Source organism: Aspergillus caelatus, assembly GCF_009193585.1.
Source record: "Aspergillus caelatus strain CBS 763.97 unplaced genomic scaffold BDV27scaffold_14, whole genome shotgun sequence".
Lineage (NCBI taxonomy): Eukaryota > Fungi > Ascomycota > Eurotiomycetes > Eurotiales > Aspergillaceae > Aspergillus > Aspergillus caelatus.
This window is the reverse complement of record NW_022475277.1, coordinates 244,364-263,575: the sequence shown is the minus strand read 5'-3', so window position 1 is coordinate 263,575 and position 19,212 is coordinate 244,364. Positions and strand designations below refer to the sequence as shown.

Genomic DNA, 19,212 nt, shown 5'->3' with positions numbered 1-19,212 from the left:
ACAAGCCATCTCCCCGACACTATATTACCCCCCATATGTACTACATTCTCGGTTATAGCTGGAGGCTCAGGTCTTCTTAGGCCAGGAAGAGGGCATTTCTCTATCCGTTTCTCTTTGTGCCTCGAGATAAACATATATAAATCTCCTGTTCTAGTCCTATGTACGAGAAATAGATATCGCTCATTCATTTCGCTCTTCATTCAACACACAATATCATTTGTCTCACCGCTGCCTTTTGTCATAGAAGCTGCTGGGTCTTCCACCACGATAACCACCTCGCACGAACATGGCAGATGTTCCAAATACGTCAACTGCTCTTCCTTTGCATCTCGAATCCTCTCATGTACCTAGTCACAACGTCGCCCAATTCCCGGGGTGGGGAAACGTTGGTCCTTTGGCAGGAAATTCCAACATGAACCCATTATCTCTCAAGCCAGAGTGCATGCCACTCAATTTCTTCAACTCATACACCCAATCGCCGTTTGGCATCGGCATCTCATCGGATGAGCGGTTTACAAACCCAGGCTCTAGCAGCCAAGGTGAGCCAGAGGTGGGCGTGAATATGCACTTGCCGATAAGCTCACAACTCAACGAGGTTGTTGTTAACCCAAGGAACCATACCGCCATTCGCAACCATTACTTTGTCAATCTTGGTCTCAGCCATACGCGAGGGAACGCCGCGTTCCAGGACAATGCCGCTCTAGATCAGCACGAGCATTTAACAAGGAACCCCATAGTTGCTCCCACCATTCCGCCGGTCCAGTTCCAATCTAGAACTGGACAGCATAACGCCTGCATAAACGCGATTCAAAGGTACTCCTATCTTAAATCTATATCTAAAGTCTATGGCTGTGTACCTGACAGGATATAGTGAGAACGACGCGCGACCTATCCTCCGATGCAGATGGGAGGGCTGCACCTCTAGACGACAGTTCAATCGTGAGGCAGACCTCGTGCGCCACATTAGAACCCTTCATATCGCCCCTCGATCCTATAAATGTATTATTGAGAATTGTTCGAAGACATACAATCGGGGGGATAATCTGAAAGAGCATATACTTAGGGTTCATCAGGTATCACATGATACTTAGGGCTTTGCGTCACCTCTTACTTGTACGCTTGCCTATTCGTTGTTTCTCTTGCGCTGATATGTGGTTTGCCTAATTTTCATTTTCAGGATGCTTTTTCCATTGCAGTTATACATATGCCTCGTAGCACTAGCTCAGAAAGTTTCACGTTTTGCCTTCGTTGTATTAAGCATGCCGCCGCTGTGTTTTGAGAACATGTTTATATCCCTTTCTGCTTCCCAAATACCTCCATTGCCCTGTTTTCCTCGTATTTTGTCTCCCTACTCTCCTTTATAAAGCCTAAGGCATTATAAGATATGATAGTACACCATCAATGATACAACGTGTCGCGAACTCAAAGTCGCACAATAGCCATCTAATTGCTATCGTGAGGACACCTGACTCTCCAACTAAAGCTAACAATATCAGCATGAACCGGAGTATACTAGTACCTACTGCCTTTATTAATAGTGGGGTTGAAGATAGAGTAAAAATGGCTCTTGTTGCGAATCTGTCTCTTATAGTTCATCTCCGGCGGGCTAACTGTACAGGTCTGTAATAACTGACGTAGTAGAATTGGTAGCTGGTGCGTATACGTTGGGGATTCTTGGAACGGTTACGGAATGCAATGTTATCTCTTTTTCTTTCTTTGTGTCTTATATTGCCGGTGCTGGTGACAATGTGACTACGGTTCATGGGCATTGTGCAGCAGTGCGACGACATTTCTCACAAGTTTACCAAAAGCCATTTGACTTGATGGCCTGACTTTTTAGGTCAATATATTTAAGAGTTTGCAAGATAACAAAGTCTAAGCTTAATTATATACATTCTTCTCCATCCAATCCATGATCAAATCCGCAATCTGGAGATTATTCTTATCCTGCATCATCATATGACTATTACCGTGAATGCCCAGTTTCGGTAGCTCCGCCATAAAAGCTCGCCCCCCGGCAGCAGTGAGCCGATCCACAACAGCCTGGCAGCCCTGAAGTGATTGTGGCCAGAGTCTGCGAGAAACCTTAGCTTGATCAAGGTAATCGCCATAAACAAACAATGTAGGGACTGTCGCTAGCACAGCTATCTCCTCGTCCGTTAGCGTGGGACATTGTCCCTCGATCGACACGATGCCCTTGACAGCAGAAGAATTGTTCAGGGCTGCATAAAAGGGGAAGAAAGCTGATTCCGAGTGTCCGACCAGCACAGCACCGTGCACCTTACTGGCTAAGGTCGCCAGATTGGCGTATGTGGGATTCGGCCCCGGCAGTATGGCGTTCAGATCGGGAATCACTTGCTTGGAGAGTTGTGCCATGGCCTCTATGGGATATTGCAGGCCTGGGAAAACCTGGGGGTAAGTGTATCCGAAGCGGAAGAGATCCCAGGCACGCTCGCGACCGGCAATCTCGATTCTCGGCAGGGCCGATGGGGCCACCTGTCCAAGCTGAACTTGATTGAAAATGGTCGGGTCAAAACCAGAGCGAGCTCGAGACGTCTGATCAGGCACATAGACGGGGTGGCCTTTTCGCACAAGGTATTCGGTCCACCCCATGCGACCGTCGGGCGTATCTTGGTATGTTTTCCCACTGAGGCAGCAGCCGTGGACAAGAATGTATGGGAGGTGGTTGGATCCGTTCATCGGAATTTGATACTCCACGTACATTTGGTCCACGGAGATCCAGTCTTCCGCAGGATAATCAAATAACGGGTTTGAGCGGTCTCCGGTATTCACTAAAGTTTTCACTTCGCGACCACCCACGAAGAAGTCGCCTGCATCTTGTAAGATAAGAGGTCCGTTGCGGTGGCCTTCGATATGCAGGGATGTAGCCGCTGCTAGTGCAGCGGAAGCGACCCCCCACAAAATTCGTAGCATGTGTAGGATGGCTTTTAAAGATTTTACAGAACTGAACAGATTCTTGAAAATAAGATCCCCTGCTTTGGGACTGTAACTAATATGGACCCTAACTTTTCGACGATGAACTAGTCGGTAGCTATCGGAATAGGAACGTTCGTCACACGCACCCGATAATCACCAGGCAACGTATTATACCACTGAAGCAAGCAAAATTATCCAGTGTATGGGATAGACCAGGTACTTTATCGGAAATATGAGCCTTATCAACTCTATCGGTCTATTCAATTCCTCTTAGTTCCATCCCTGTGATCGTGTTCTATTTTTATCATCGCTAAAGGCAAAAATGTTACCAACCCCGCTCAGCTGCATATACGGGGAGGTTGGGTACCCTTATATGTTACTGGACGTTACTAGCTCCTTGCTAGATCGTCAGCACACTTGACCCTTTTGATTAGATATTCCGATATTAGTAGGTATACATCTGTTTATATAGGAATAGAAGGGAATTGGACGCAACCTAACCAATCTCGTACTTGAACTTCAGCCGAACTTCACTGTATTGTATTCAAGGGAAACCGAAGACCCTAGTATCCTGTGATTCGCATATTTTACTATCTCATGCCTCAAGATTTCGAGGAGCTTGGCTCAAGGCGCAAACTATAATTTCTTGGGAATATGAACACCTCTGGTGTCAGCGATGTCAAACGCCAATGTCCCAACGTGAACTAAGTAATCTCCTGTCCCAACGACTCAGTTCTCGCTTACTTCGTCACAATAGGCGAAGTCCCTTCGAGAGAATTCCAGGACAAATTTCTTTCGTCTCACCAGGGTCAACAGCCACCTGCTGAAATGTAATAAACGTCTTCCACGGATGGTCCAGGGAGTGATCTGGCCACCCATCATATACATGAACAGTCTCTACGCCTTGACGACTTCCCACGTTGGGGACGTAGACTTGTACCCGGACTCAATCCTCATCTTCCTCTCCAGACGCAGCCAGGGTAATATCATGTAGCTGGAACGAAGTGTAGCTCCAGCCATACCCGAACGGTAATAATATCTTGTCCTGCCTCTCTGGAGTATGTATGATCGTAGAAGTGATATCCAACAAAAACACACCCCTCATATCGCACGCGCGCTCGACCGTCCCGTTCAAACCCTCCGGGGAAGATCCCATATGCAGGCGTACTCTCAATAGCTCCAGGAAACGTGACAGGAAGTTTTCCCAATGGTGACTAGCATCCGAGGAGTATATCCGCGAACGAATCTGCCACCAACAATCCGTCACAGAATTCAGGAAATGATAGCATTGCTAGGTATAGTTCGGTAGACAAAGCCGTCCTGTGTCGAATATATGATTTGCTGGCTCTCCAACTAGTCCACACAATTCTATTACAAGGTACCACATTATAACCACCTAAAGCCCAGGCATTTGATATGATGAAATCTATGTCATCGTTTCCACCCGTCTATAGTCGTAATGCATAATTGAATGCCCGGCGAAGATCAGTGGTAACCGACTTGAATGGCGTGGGCCTTAGTATACCCTGGGTGTCAGGTCAGGCGCAGGACTACTATCAAAAGATTATTATTGGGTTTTTTTCCAAGCCGACCAGGCGTGTGAATCTACACACTCCTTCGCCCCTATACATAGATAATTCGGGAACTTTCATAGAGCCCGAGGATTGGCGGTGCCCATGCAGTTCAGCCTCTGTTCAAGCCGGAGAATCTTCGGATGTATCGGCTGCGATGCCAAAAGGCGGTCAGGCTTCCTGCGGGTACCTGGTGGCTTTCATGATGCCCTACCCCTCGTTATGTTAAACAAAGGCACAACACTGATCACGCCATAGTAGCAATTAACTACTAGTCACTAGAATTACGGAGATAATAGACCATCCTTCCGACTTAGCAGTATTCTTGAATCATGCAACATAATTGTCGGCAGGTCAAGGGGGCATTGATGCCGCGTACATCCAAAACAGATCCATGGATGGTTGTTGTCGATCTGTTACAAAATATTACCCCACACCGCCCCTGAGTTATCTGGTACAGCTGAGGTCCTCATCCACCCAAGAATTGCGTATTGATCGCATGAATTTCTTGCATTCTGTAGTCAATTACGGAATAAAGCTACCGGTTTACTTCCTTAGCCGTACGGTTGTTCTACATGTCATCAGATTTGAAGTTATTTGTTCTTTATTTCATGATCATATCAAGAGAGAATGTCTAAATAAACCCTCTTAGTTGTAGTGGCGCTCGAGAGCCTCCTCAGCGTGCTTCTTAGCCTCGTGCTCGGCCTTGAACTTGTCAAACTGATCGAGACCCTTGGTCTCGAAGAGATTGGTAGCGGCGGCGCCAAGCAAGCCACCGATGATCTCCTTGGCCTGGCCATGCTCAACGACCTTGCCTGCACGATGTTAGAATATGAAGAAGTATTTGGGGGGTGGGGGTACATCGTACCGTTCTTCTCCTGGTACTCGTTGAACTTCTTGATGGCCTCGTAGGCCACAGCTCCACCGATGACATCGTGGGTGAGGTGACCCTGGTGGCCCTCCTGGACCTTGTTGTAGGAGTCCTCGTGGAACTCGGCTGGTCAAGTCAGTACTTGATTGATTAGACAGGATTAACAAGGCAAAGACATACCGAAAGGAAGGTTGACCATTTTGAATAATGTGGATTGGGTTGAACGATGTAGAGAGAGGAAGAGTGTTTGTGTCTGGAACACAGAATCAGCGGAGGTATTTATACTCTTTTTCGTAGTCCCGTGTTGCCCCTCCTGGTCAGGGGCTGAGCTGAGCTGATAGTCTCTTCTGCTGTTGCCATTATTCAATTAGTCGAGACTCGACACGTGTACTCGAGATGATAGGCTAAGCTTTGGTGAAAGCCGAAGTCGCGATGGCGGGTCGGCCGGGGCTGTGGCGCTATGATTTGGTGCTTGGTTACTATCGGGGGAGCTTAAGCCCCATCAGTCGGCGCCATGATGCTTAGGGGAAGCTTAGGGGAGGCTTAGGGGAGGGGTATCAAGATAGGGTGGGAAAAGATCGTGTTGATCCCTGACTAGCGGCTCGCTTAGAGATCGTGAGTGGAAACCATCAGAACCACTTGTGGCAAAGGTGGTCCTATTATCTTTTGTGTATGACTGACAAAATTCATGGAAGGAAACGATATACAAAACACACCGACAGGGATCAACATCGTCTTTTCACACCTTACCGTAATAGATGAGACGAGGGGCAGCTCAGTCATGGGAGGGTTTACTAGATCGTGTTTAATGATTGTGGATGTAATTGTTGATGTTGCCTAGTTAGGACTAGAGCTATTTGTTTCTTCCAAAACGATTTCTTCCCACAACAATCCTGTTGATAGATTAAAGTAATAACTCAATCTTAGGATAGGAATTTAATTAGTTTTCCCTAATAATAAATGTGGATACTTGTTGTTTTGGAAGGACAAAGCCCTAGATAGAACAATCTCTTTACACGAGATGTCGTCATGTGATTGAGGACGCATAGTGACTGCTAAATGCAGGGATAAACAGTCTTTACTGACACTCTGCATGATGCACTGAGATGCATATGTGTCCTTATTACGATTAAAGTAAAATTTGCTGTACAATGCTTTCGTATTCATTGGATTGGACAGGTTGTTGAGTGCAGTTTTCTTCGTCCCGAGTGAAGTTTTAAGATGGTTAGATACTATACCTAGCTACATTTCTGTTGGTCTGGCATGTCCCCTAAGATAGAAAAAACAAAAATGATTAGAAGCAATGACGAAAGAGGGGGGAAAATGAGGCTGTGCGCGTGGCGCGACATTGTGGCTGGACAATCTGTGGCTGTGCAACTCACTCGATCGACTTGGCTGGATCTGGCCGCCTCGTTTTTTGAGTCTCATGTTGAAATATGTTAGTTGTATATAGATTCGTCACCTCGGGCGCTACTGGCGATAGTGTATGTATATACAGGCCACGTAGTTAGCCATTGAAGAGGTTTCCCGCTCTTCAATCAACTTTTTTTTCAACCAGACCGATTAGTTTCTGTATAGTCATCCGAAGAACTATATTCAGGAAAAGTCGTCATGTCAAAGCGGATAATCTGAAACAGATAATGGACCACTCGAAGCCAGCAGGTACCAGGGCCTATGCATGAGACGCATACAGAGCCCATTCAACCAGTAGATAATCACATCGACACCTGCACGGTCCCCGGATGTCAAAAGAGATTCGACACTATTGATAATATAAATACGCCCATATATAAGATTTTCGACTTAGATGCCTTCCTAAACGCGCTTGACCCCAATGGTCTGAGCCGGGAACGAAATGTGTGATCTTGTTGCTAGTCAATGATACTATTTTTTGAAGGCATGAGCCATGGAACAGAAGCAGATCGGGTTCAAAAGCTTCAAGGAAAGCCAGTGCCATCTAAGAAGATGCGATTAGCTGGAAATGAAATTGGGTGGAAGATTGCCGTAGTGAAGGGGCAAATAGATATGAGACAATGGCAATACCAGTATATTCTACATTGTCTTGTACGTAAGGTTGTACATTAGATAAATCGCTGCTTGTCTGTCAGCTTGCATTAAGATGGTTCATTATATCACGGTTCTGTCTTCCAACGCCAAGATGTTTGATGTCATAGCTGCAAGAAAGAAGAGAATGTCAATTTCATTTTCTAGCAGGCAAGTCAGAATGCTCGGTGGCTCCAGCTTAGTCAAATATACCTGTAGACAGCGTGCCCCTAATTACTAATTTGATCCCTACTTTATCTCTACTGAAATTGCCGGCGCCTATCCTGGTCACTATTTCTGCTGGACTTTAAACTTTGACCAAGTCACTATCCGAGCAACCCTTAATCTGATCCATGAGTTCTTTCAGAGTAAAGGGTCTTTTGGCGAGGTCTTCGGATTCAGCCAAGGGGCTTCCATAATGACCGCCTATCTTCTTTTTATGATTGCCGCGATATATAATGGAAAATTGGACATAGGAGGCTGGTGATTAAGAAGAAAAATATAGCTATATAGCCTCGTTCATAGTAGTTATGATGGCACATAGAGGCTAATAGAAGTGCGATGACTTGCAATTCGTTTATTGAATCAGGACTCTACACAACCCAGGGCGCATACCGGACCAACGTCACCGATGACCACGAGCTGGCCTGACATTACCAGGGACGATTTGTAAACTAGAAATGGTAGCCTCATAAGCATATGAGCAGGAGTTGACTCTCATTTCACTTCGAAGAAGTAGAATCGTTATGCAGTCATTCAAAAGTGCAGTCCTAACTACCAAACCGCGTACATACAAAGATGAGCAAGTCAAAACTCTGGTTAGCTATCTAGTATTGATCTTGTCTAATCACCTTACAAACAATGGTATCTGCCAATGATGGACATGGGAAATATAATTGTAAATTAACCACATAGATGCGAGGAAACGGATCAAACGGACAGACAAGCTACTATATCACCGAGAGAGCTGGACACGCGCCAACAGCCAATGCGGAGCAAATGTACAAGAAACGACCATTTTAACTGATGAGCAAAACAATGATCTATTCGAAACATAGGTGCGAGTAGCTTAACCCGATTCCCCAGGTCACTAAGCAGGGCTCGAGCAGAAATGTGACGATGTCGTCGAAGTCACTGTGGATGAAAGACTAGTCAAAACTTTCACTGTCTTCGTGTCCGTTTAGACTTGTATTATCGCCATTGATCTGTAGCCGGGAAATATCTTCAGCCATGAGCGTGGTTTTTGTGCTCCACTTGAAGATCGAATGATTCTTTGAAAGCTGTCGTCCTTGACAAATGTAGCCCGCAGGGGTATGTCCAAACTCCCGACCCTTTCTAGTGACGGCTAACCACTCTTGCAAAAACCTGAGAGGGTCATCTGCAAACTCACCGCGTTCATCCACCGCAGGATTGCCTGATATTTTGGCACCGGTAGCGGATGTACTAACTATATTTAGGTACTGCAGTGTCTCACTGTACTCCTCAAAATCGAGATAGAGGCGCCCAGATAAGATTCCCAGTTCTATTTTCAAGGTGGTTGGGAATCGATTGTCGTCCTTCAGCGGTGGGACTGCGTAGAAATCCAGTTGATTAAATGGCGTCATTTTCCTGGTGAAAGGTGCGGCGTAGACGAGAAGATGCGTTGTCGGCGCCTTCTGCATTCTCAATGCTGGAACAAGGCATTCCGCTTCCTCCGGTATAATAACGAGAGCTGTGTTTGTAATTGGGCTCCACAGGATCCAGTGGATGGGACGCTGGGTATAATTTAGTGACATGCCCGTACTGATGTCAAATGCGGCACTTACAAGGAAGTCATCTAACCAGTCACCACGTCTCGCACTAACAATAGTCCTGGTGAATTCGGTGGAAACGAACAGTTTCGATTTCCCCACAACGCGGACTCCGTGTTTCCTTCCTAATGCTGTTCGTTGTAGTGCAGCAAAAGCTGGCTCATATCCAATGGAACCTCGAAGTTCTCCGGTGGTGGCGAATTTGAGCACCGCTGGATGGAGTCCGGGAAATTTCAGAGGCTGGAAGAAGACAGGATGCTGGGTTTCCCGAACCTCCTCGACCTGTGCCTCAAGCTCACGTTCCTGCTCAACCTCTGTGAATTCTAGGAGTGTAGACACCCCACTAGTATCAAGGTCAAGACGCTGCTGGTCCAGTTCACTGACGAACTCTTGGATGATATTTGGCCTTTGTACGTCAGACCGTACCACCCGGTTTACACTTTTGGGCATATATAATTGCCTTAGTGTCTGTTGCTCTTGATGTGTTATCTCAGCTAAGAAAGCCTGTCGGTCGTGCTGGTCTGAAAGGATGTTGTTGTACGTTGAAGCAGCCTGGAGCCGACGGCAGAAGTCGTATCCCTGGGTGAGATATAGTCTTTGTAGGTTCTCATTACTGCAACAGCTTTGCTCGAGGAGCCAACCTACGACGTCTGCTGAATCTAGTTTGTCGCTGTGTGTTTTCTGTCGAACATCTAGGATACTTTGGTGAACATCGGGAGAGGCAATGAACACCACAGACTGTGACTTCCCTAGTTGACGGAGTCTCATTGCAGCTGGTCATGAGTCAGACTCACGAGCTTATTCATAGAGACAATGGTGGAGGGATAATTACCTTGAACAGTATGGTCCTTGGTTTGACCGAGACTCAGTGTCAGTGCTCCCTTCGCCAATGGAGGAAATTTCAAATCCGTGCCGCGCGTATGGGCTTCATCTAAATATACCAAGCAGCCATCTAAGTTACCTGCAAATGGTGACGCTAATAAGGGGACCTCTTTGTTGTTGCGGTCTACGACCCAAGGCTTACTACTTTCATCAAAATAAACCGCTGCTGGAGCACGATGATCAATTTCCATCCATTTCCGCACGAAGCTTTTGTTGTCTAGCTCCAGAATGTGTGCCCCAGCATCTATAAGAATACGGATGCGCATCTCGTGGAGCATCTTGATGAATTGGAGTTCAGATAAGCGTTTACCGTCTGAGTGTGTGGCAGGCACATATAGTCGATTCCGCGGCTGCAGCAGGTATGTTAAAACCTCTGCATTTGTGTGAAATAACTCTGGCAGATCGTTTTGCCGGATCGTCAGGGGAAGAAGCCCACGGTTGTCATTTGTGCCACTGAATCCAGTGGTCAACGTGCCTGGCATGGAATCCTGGCATAGCGTCGAATTTCTCTCAGTAGTAAATAATGGGATATCCCATCCGGACATTTGCAGTCTTTGTGAAAACTGCCTTGCATGAACTGGAAACACCATATGATCCAGAAAGTAGTTGATGACAGTCACAGAGTAACGTACGTGGTTCCAGACTTCGCGGAGCTGGCCTTCGTCGTCGGTACTGATCAAATTCCAGTGCTGCAGAGGCTCTGGTAGGGTTTTTACGTCATGGGTTAAGCGGTCATATTCGCTAGATGGATCATCGGAGTCAGAGAGCTGTTGCAGAGACTGGCGTAGCTGATCGATCGTAAGACCACCATAATAGAATGACAAGCAGGTGAGCACAATTGCGACGTCAGGGTGGCCCCATTCAGCTTGTTCAGAAGGGACTCCTTTAGCATGAAATGGGACTGCGACAGGATCCCTCTTGGGATGCAAGCCGTATTGAACATTCCATCTCTTTTTTAGGCACTGCAGAAGGATGTCATGGCCGAGTAGCCCACGAAGAAGAAACACCTTGTCAATAGACACTGGGTCAACAAATGCCTCCATCGCAGCTGTAACCATCGATTGGTCAACTGCAATATTAGCAATAAAACCCCGAAGTGCTTGTTGACAGCCCACAGCTGGTGTGGGAAGGATTGATGTTCGACCTGAACACAGATCATCGGCGAGCCTCTGGTTGATGAAGAATTCCACATCCGGTCGGAATATATGAATAAACGGAAAACCATCATTGGCACGCTTTACGAGCTCAACGCTTGCGGGGAATTCCTTTTGGGCGTTCTCTAAGTACTCCCTCACTAGGTTCAATAAAGCATGAGCAATCTTCCATCGATAAGGCTGACCGTCTAGCGGTAGCTGGGTTCCGCTTGGATAAACCAGCTGCGTCTTAACAGCCAACGAGAAATCCGATTCGTCTACAACATCTCGACAAACCCTTGCGAGCCAGTCTGTTATAGAAATCATATGACTGGCCGACTTTAGGCGGGAGTCTGAGAGACACTGGATCCCACAAAGCTTGAAAGAAAGTAAGTGTTCCGGCGTGGTAAGAACAATGCCACATTTACCCAATGACTCCATATGTAGAGCTTGGTACTCTTGAACAGATGCAACCTGTGTTGGTGATTTCCGAGAGAAGGGAATATGGTAGACTTCGCGACCAACAAGGCCTCCTAGACGTGACTGAATTGTTTGTGCAGTCTGTAACAACAGAGCCTTGGGTACAATCAGGCGGGCAAGGCTGTGGCCATTGGCCAGGACACATGCCACCATGGGCATAATTACAGAAGTCTTGCCTATTGGTAACGTAAGCATGTACATTTTGAAAGCTATTCCACACGTTCGGTGGAAACCTACCTTGCCCCATGTTCAACTGAAGCACGGAATTGGATTTAGACTCTGGAAGCATCGTTGCTCGCGCAACAGCTACTTGGACCTTTCGGATAAGCATGTTTGCTTCGATCTCCATCAGCAGCCAATCTGGGAATTCACTGGGCTCCCAGCTTTCATGCCCACGATTGTTATACTCGTCTTGCAGACGCTGTATATCGTTCTTGAGGCTAGCATCGTAGATTCGCAAAAGCTGTTGCACATGAGTTATTGACAGGCCGTAGCTTAAGAGAGCATCTTTCATTCCTGGACCAAAGCGATACATATTTGTCGATCTAAGCTGTTCAAGCACGGTTACCGCAGTTGTGCAGGGCCATAATTGGCCTGCATGGAGCCATTTATACCGCGTATCGTTGGCGATAAAGAAGGCACATATTTCCGCGAGTTGATATCTCAATTGACCTTGTGCTTCTAAAATGATAGCCGGAAGATTGGCGGGAGTGGGAATTACTTCTACCGTGTCATGCTCTGTGGATTGTCGTTGAAGCGCCGTTAGACTATCTTTCATATCCCTCGCGTATGCCTTTCGTACAGCAGATCTGGAAGAAGCCAACTTTGTCAATATGCTTGAAAGCTCGTCAGTCTCACGATAGCCTTTTGGCTTTCGTGATTCTGTGTCACTCGATGCATGCTCAGCGTAATCAATGGCCGAATGCACAAATTCCTCTCGTCTTGGCAAGGTAGGCCATGGAGAGGATTTCAGTGGATATAATATCGGGCCATTCTTCGAAAGAAAGTCAGGCACTGCGGGAATAACCGAATTTCGAACCGGAGCGGAATACCGTAGAAGGCTTGGTAAGGGTATATTGGAGGCGGCCGGATTGGATATTGCGTGATATTGGTTAAGGACCCTTTGGATCGCCAGAAGGCTTTGTGAAAATTCGAAATTTTCGAAGAGTCGCAGCCATTCTGCTCGGACCATGTCAATGGTCTTATTGACATCAATATAGGTTGCTGTTAGCTTGATGTTGGAAGGTCGTCGACACGGCCACTGCTGTAGAAGCTTCTCCTCGAGTGCGTGGCACTCATTCCTACAGAGGCTTTCAGATTCGGTTGAAGAATTGTATGACCTGTCAAGCTTTGCTCTATCCTTGAGTACCTCGGGATACCGTTTTATTGATGCTTGGAGAGATTCTTGGGTGGGCTTTTCGTCTAACCGAAATCCAGAATACCCAGTATGGAGTGGCAGGTCGAGGCCTTTAGCATCCTTCAAGATGCAGATCGCAGCCAGACTTCGGAGAAGGCTCATGTTTGCATTGTCCGCAAATGCCAGGGTACCTAATGTGAACATGGACTCCATGTGCAGACCATTTGAGTCGCGACACAGCATGAACAATCTTCCCCATTCTTCGCCGATGTCCAGATCAAGGAGGTCGCTGAGCTGAGGACTCTGAAACCTCTCAATATACCCTTTAATGTACGGAATTCCATCAAGGACTTGGGCCAGGTTTGTAGTGGTGCAAATGCGCGAGGGGCTAGTGTGAAGGATATTAATAATTTCGAATACATTGCCTGTGGCATTGTTCCGTTCTAGTTTGTCTCGGCTGTCATACGATGCATCTCCAGAGCCTATCGAGCCGAATGTTGGTCTTGGAAAGGCGTCCGGTCGTTCGAAGCGATGACGTCGAATGTAGCTCCTCTCTCTTAAAGACGCAGCGCCGCCTGGTTCCAGTTCCAACTGATGGATGTCGTGCGATGTAAACATAGAGAGCCTCTCCGCCTTTGCCAGGATATTCTCAATGACAGGTCGGTATTGATCGTGTTGAATGGTCGTCGTAAGGTTTTTGTCCCAGGTGACGTCCTGCTGTCGTTTCAAATGCGAAGGATAGTACTTCCTCACTGGTGTAAGTCTCGCAATGGTTTGGAGAGGTACACACTGAGCGGGGCCCAGAATAGTCCAAGGCTGGCTTTGCGCAGATGCTAAGCCCGACAAAGCCTCCTCGGTACCGGTACGTCCTGTGAGGGCATCGGGCAGAGGGAAAGACGTAAAAGCATGTAGTTGCGATTTTGTAAATACCAGGAGTGGCTCTGGCGGACATTCGAGCCGCCCAAGTGTGTTATCGATCAAGTATCGTCCATATCGGCCGTCATTAGCTACCCTAACCAGTACATGAGGATCTTGGCGGCGGTACTGTATAGACCCAATTGGCACGACAATACTCCGACGTTGATGATTCTCATCGTCACGAAGAACAATCTTGCTTTCCAAGCCATACCATGTTCCCGCATCCTGGTTTGGATCTACCTCCGAGCGTAGCTGTCTGCACAGTAAATTGCCATTCTCATTAACGGTAAAGTCTAAATCCATTCGTCTCAACTCGACGCTAAGGTTGTTTTTGACTGGCTGAAAAGCGACTAGTCTGTCCGCAGCCTCGAAATGCTCAAATATCCCGGCAATTTGTTGGAATAAGTTGCTGTGGGGATCGACCAGGAGGCTTTGTCCGCGCGCTGCTTGACGTGTGCTCACGTTAAGCATCCAATTTCTAGGACGTTTATGCCACCACATGTGCGCCCGTCTTCTGAATTCAACCTCGCCTGAAGCCAAATCTAGCCAGTGGAAATGTTCGTCGAGAAGCGGAGTCGGTACATCAGGTATAGTGCCGATGCCAAAAACTGTTTTCTCCAAAAAATGAAGGGTGGTGCCTCGGACGCAGGCCCGTATCACAACCTTACCTTCTTGGATTCCGAAATGGATTTGATGTCCGTGCTTCAGCGTGGATAGCACGTATGTCATACCTTTCAAGGCGGATGGAAAGACAAGTAGTTGCTGAGTTTCAAATAGCTCTCGTACACTACTTGCGGCCCGTATCTCAGCCGGTAATTTGCCGACGGGTTTCAGGTCTACAAGGAGATGCCCGTCTAAGATATGGTAATGGACTAACTGTGATCTGGAAGACTCTGATGCAGTCGCAGTTGACACCATCCACATATCAGATTTCGAGATGAATCTCCAAGGATGATACGTCCTCTGGCGATCTGCGGTGTCGGGCCACACAGTGCTGATGGCATGCTGCAGACTTTCTGGATGGGACTGGATCGTATTCTGGAGCAGCCCGTGAATCTCCATAGTCATCTGAATATCACGAATAAGCATTCCTCTGACTGCGGCTGGGAGCTGTTCAGGACTAAGCGTCATGTTTTCTGAGATTGCCAAGCAAGCGCGGAGAAACATTTCCAAAGCACTCTTATCCCGCAAGTCGCCACAATCAGCTGCGAATGTCCTTTTGCATAAGAGCCCAGCTAATAATGTATAATTGCCGAGCTGTTGCGCAGCTTCTGAATCTACTGCCTGGCCAATCTCCTCACGTATTCGGTGTATCCATCGTAATGTAGTTTCCCGTACTGTTCGTAGAAGTCTCTTGCCTTGTGTAGCTGCTTGCGTCGGCCCGAGAGAACAAAGACGAAGCACAAAAGTTACCAATGCCTCCATGCAGAATGACTCGCGCCAATTATCCGAGATTCCTTGTAATAAACTCTCAATTTGGGTTGCCAGCCGAGCACAGAACGTGGCGTCTTCGAAGACCTCGTGGACCTTTCGCAGACGTTTTCCGTTGCCGCTTGGACCGACTTGCATCGCAAGATAGTTGAAAAGATGCATAGTTGGCTCGGAGCTGAAATTTATATTTGATGAGCCCAACTCGCGGAGCATTGATAGCCAACGAGAGGCTTTGCCCGCAAGTAAATTCTGATATGCCATGTATTCATGAGCAGTCATGCTGCCTGGAGAGCTGTTCTGAACACTCATTACTTTGTACGATGACCGTCCATCTGCATCTGCCGCGAAATCCGAAGCATTTTCAGGTCCCAGTAGGGTGAGAATTGATTGGTGAAGTCCAAACGAATGTGCGAAGGTGAACCCCGATGATAGATGCGATGCCCATCTCTCCTCTCTCGTATCATAGTATGATAAATCAAGCCCGAAGGGTAGAAGTATCTGGGCGCTCGTTACCGGGAGTGCTGACCCTTTATAGTGGGAGACAAGGAAAGGTTTCGTCGTGGATGCTAAATGGAACCGTAATTGGTGATGATGGGCATATGGTCTTAAAGGGTCCCATCGGGACAAAAGCTCCCTCGCCGGGGGTGAGCCTGTCTCCATACTTTCATATCTCGGTCTTCCAAATTTGGTTATTATCCGCCATGATGTGTCCCGATATGCAGCCAAACAGGACGGCATGGCAAGCTCGAAAAGGATCGCTCTCCGTTGAATAATGGCTTGCTCTGAACTCTCCTCTGGTAGAAAATCTTCATGGACTGTTATTTGCAGCTTCTTTCGCTGCTTCTTGAGCCTGCAATGGGTGCAACCACTGCCTGGTGGACCTTGCTTTCGAGTGCAGATTGCGGCTATGATCCTCTGGGAAAGGCTTGAGTATTGCTCGTTGATTCCATCCAGTTCCACCTTTTTCCACTCCTTTGCCGCAGAAGATGCGGTTGCAATATCACGATCAAGCCGTTGCAGCCGGCCAGCATCTCGGGAATCGCTAACATATCGATCCGCGAAGCAATTTCTCGCGGGGTTGGAGAACAACGTAAGGGTTTTAAATTTACACTGCTTCTCACGTTGTTGCAGATATTGCTGTATCTCCTGAAGCTGGACTAGATCTTCGTACTTAGAAAGCTGTAATATGTCTAACACTTCTGGCGGAAATGGTGGGCGGTATTCCTTGAGTAATGGGAACTGGTGCACGGCATATTTATCCATGACCACCCACAACTGGAAGAGAGTCACCATCATAGCACTTTTTTGCTCAATGCAATCGTCGTACGAGTTGGATACCTCGTCAAGGTAATGCTCAATGTCTTTCGCAATTATTGCACACTTATCATCATGGTATGCAATTTTGGACAACGGATATCTATTCTTTAACTGCGTTTCCAATCTTTTCAAGGAAGAGCACCGATTTGCAAAGTGTGTATATGGAGAACGCACGACATTGTCCACATTTTCATTAGAGGTTCGTAGAGGCTCTTTTGCATGGACATATTTCGGTCGTGAAAGGAGCCGGCGAAGATGAGAACCACTGTTCGGAAGCTTCAAGTGAAGATCATGTTGATGCGCTCGGTGAGGCAGGGCTGGGATGCGCTTCTGGACAGTCTTCTTGAAGGAAGCCCACTTCTCTTCCATTATTCGCGTAGCTGCATGAATGACAGCCTCAAACCAAGGTGCATGACTTTGAAATAAATTTTCGGCCACTCGATATGACGTCCCTCTTAAATCTTGTCTCTCAACCTCGAGCTTGGCCAGCCGCCGGGATAGTTTTGCGACGAGCAAATGGCATGACTCCACGGGCAGTACGTCCATAACCTCTTTAAGTAATTGAGCATGGATAGCACAAATAAGAAACTTGTAATACACACGTCCAATCCCAGGACCATGCAGGGAGTAGAGAAATCTCTGTGTACAGACCCGAATAACCAAATACAGCGGGTTCCTACGCCAGGGAATATAAGCGTTCGTCCAGCAGACATCATCCCTTAGCCTTTTGCGAAGCTTTGGGGTCGATATCTGGGAACCTTGTGCCTCTAGGAGTGTCATGAGCATCTGTGTTATCAAATGCGGTTTTGGGGTGTCGCGGGCTTCTATCAGGGATGTTCCCGCTTTTCGCGCTCTGGCTGCGAATCGCTCAATCCGTTCCTCACTTGCCTGGTCCAGAAACATTGTTAGACGTTCCTGGAAAGATTGCTCTTTGAACCTAGCCATTGGAATCGAAACTGCGCTCCCAGGAAAGTCGCATTGGAGGGCATCTTGGCACTGGAGGACACTCTCCGCAGCAGGAGAGGCTTCGAAGGCTTCGAAAACGACTTGTTCAACACCGTCATTCCTATTTACCACAGTTAAAGAAGGCATTGTTATCTCGAATCAAGATGCATACTGACCCTTCCACCTGCTGGACATAGAGTCCGGAATTCTGGTTTTTTATGTAAAGGATGATCCCCACGTCTTGCTCCATCTTAGAAAACGCCTCCATGAGAGCGAAACGGTCAACATGACTATTGGTGTGGATTGCATGGCAAAGGTCTAGCGATATTTTCACTCTATCCCATACATCTCTGTGGTCACTTTCGGACGCTCCCAGGAGTGTATTTGCTGCGTTTAAGGCATGCTGTGCAATGTGCTTATCAATATTATGCACAGAACTGTCGTGTTCACTGGGCAGTCGGGGCGGCAACACAATGTGATTGAATATCAATTCTAAACACTTTCTGGGAATTGTCATTTTGACCGGGGAGAATCAGAAAGCGATAGTGTAACGTCAGTGGATGTTGGGGTTCGAATATGACGATTATGAGCAAGCGATAATATAAAGGAAAAATGAGAGGGAACGAGCAAAACGCGGTTGTATCATGGACACCCCAGCATTCACTTGTTTTTAGGCATCTCCAGGCAACCTAGTGCTCTGTGTAATTATCTCATCCTTTGGCTTAGAGAGTAGCTTAGTCACTGCGACATGACTCGACAACCACATTTTTAGTGGTTGTGTACTAAGTCCTGGATATATTAAGACCTAACCTGAATCCTGGGGCGATCATGTCGTGATTTCGTGGATCCAGTAGACGACCAGTATAGCATAGCCTTGCAGACGCGACTCGCAAAACATGTTCAATTTCAGGAAGGCTGCATTATCTTGTCTCAAATTACGCGCCGGCAGGGAACCTGCCCCACCAAGTCAATTGTATGCAGTAACGTGGCTTCCATCTTTTTTGGTGTAAGTCCAATGTGGACACATATGGCACAATCCATAGGATAATAACCATCATCTGTGGACCACGGAGGACTTTTTCCATCCGGTAGGTAGGGAAGCAATTCGCGTTCATACCGAAGGCTCCCGCGTATCCCGGTTCAGTTCAACGTGTTGCAACTCATTAGGCACCGGGTGTAATGACCTATTGGTGGAGAGCCTGATTTCACATGAACCTTCCCTTAACCCCTGTAGTGCGTCTGATATGACTGAGGCTGTGAAATTGGAGTTACGGGAAGTTCTACTCCGCCTGTCACGTTCGTCCAGACCGTGCCCAGGCGGCATTCCTATTCCTACTAGTGGGTTTTATACTCGCTGCACAACATATCGCCAATCTTCCTTACTGACTAGTACCCTTCCTAATGTCAATTCCGGACATATATTGCATTAGAAATGATTAAATCAATTTCCTGCCGTACGGGAGTGGGCCGTTGCCTCCCCTGTCACTGTAGAACAGTGAACTTTGTGCAACTGGGAAGAGACTTCCAGAACACTATA

The 19,212-nt window shown here is 47.2% G+C and overlaps 4 protein-coding genes across 4 annotated transcripts; 1 reads left to right on the top strand and 3 right to left on the bottom strand.

The window, feature by feature from the left end:
- Window positions 1-34: 34 nt before the first annotated feature.
- Window positions 35-1,417, top strand: BDV27DRAFT_17725 (uncharacterized protein). The gene is made up of 2 exons (XM_032075920.1): window positions 35-813; window positions 872-1,417. Exons 1-2 carry the CDS (start codon window positions 287-289, stop codon window positions 1,089-1,091), a joined length of 747 nt encoding a protein of 248 aa, XP_031932328.1. The 5' UTR covers window positions 35-286; the 3' UTR covers window positions 1,092-1,417.
- A 397-nt stretch (window positions 1,418-1,814) lies between these two features.
- Window positions 1,815-3,128, bottom strand: BDV27DRAFT_121289 (Alpha/Beta hydrolase protein). The gene has a single exon (XM_032065327.1). The coding sequence runs from the start codon at window positions 2,932-2,934 to the stop codon at window positions 1,882-1,884; it is 1,053 nt and encodes a 350-aa protein (XP_031932327.1). The 5' UTR covers window positions 2,935-3,128; the 3' UTR covers window positions 1,815-1,881.
- A 1,966-nt stretch (window positions 3,129-5,094) lies between these two features.
- BDV27DRAFT_121287 (DUF3759 domain-containing protein) lies at window positions 5,095-5,880 on the bottom strand. The gene is made up of 3 exons (XM_032065326.1): window positions 5,560-5,880; window positions 5,377-5,505; window positions 5,095-5,323 (listed from the first exon to the last, which is right to left on the bottom strand). The coding sequence occupies exons 1-3, from the start codon at window positions 5,576-5,578 to the stop codon at window positions 5,157-5,159; spliced, it is 315 nt and encodes a 104-aa protein (XP_031932326.1). The 5' UTR covers window positions 5,579-5,880; the 3' UTR covers window positions 5,095-5,156.
- Window positions 5,881-8,570: 2,690 nt separating this feature from the next.
- Window positions 8,571-18,192, bottom strand: BDV27DRAFT_153320 (uncharacterized protein; the record flags this gene model as incomplete). Its single annotated transcript, XM_032071761.1, has 4 exons — window positions 8,571-9,985; window positions 10,045-11,883; window positions 11,945-17,796; window positions 17,852-18,192. The coding sequence occupies 4 exons, from the start codon at window positions 18,190-18,192 to the stop codon at window positions 8,571-8,573; spliced, it is 9,447 nt and encodes a 3,148-aa protein (XP_031932325.1).
- Between the last annotated feature and the right edge of the window lie 1,020 nt (window positions 18,193-19,212).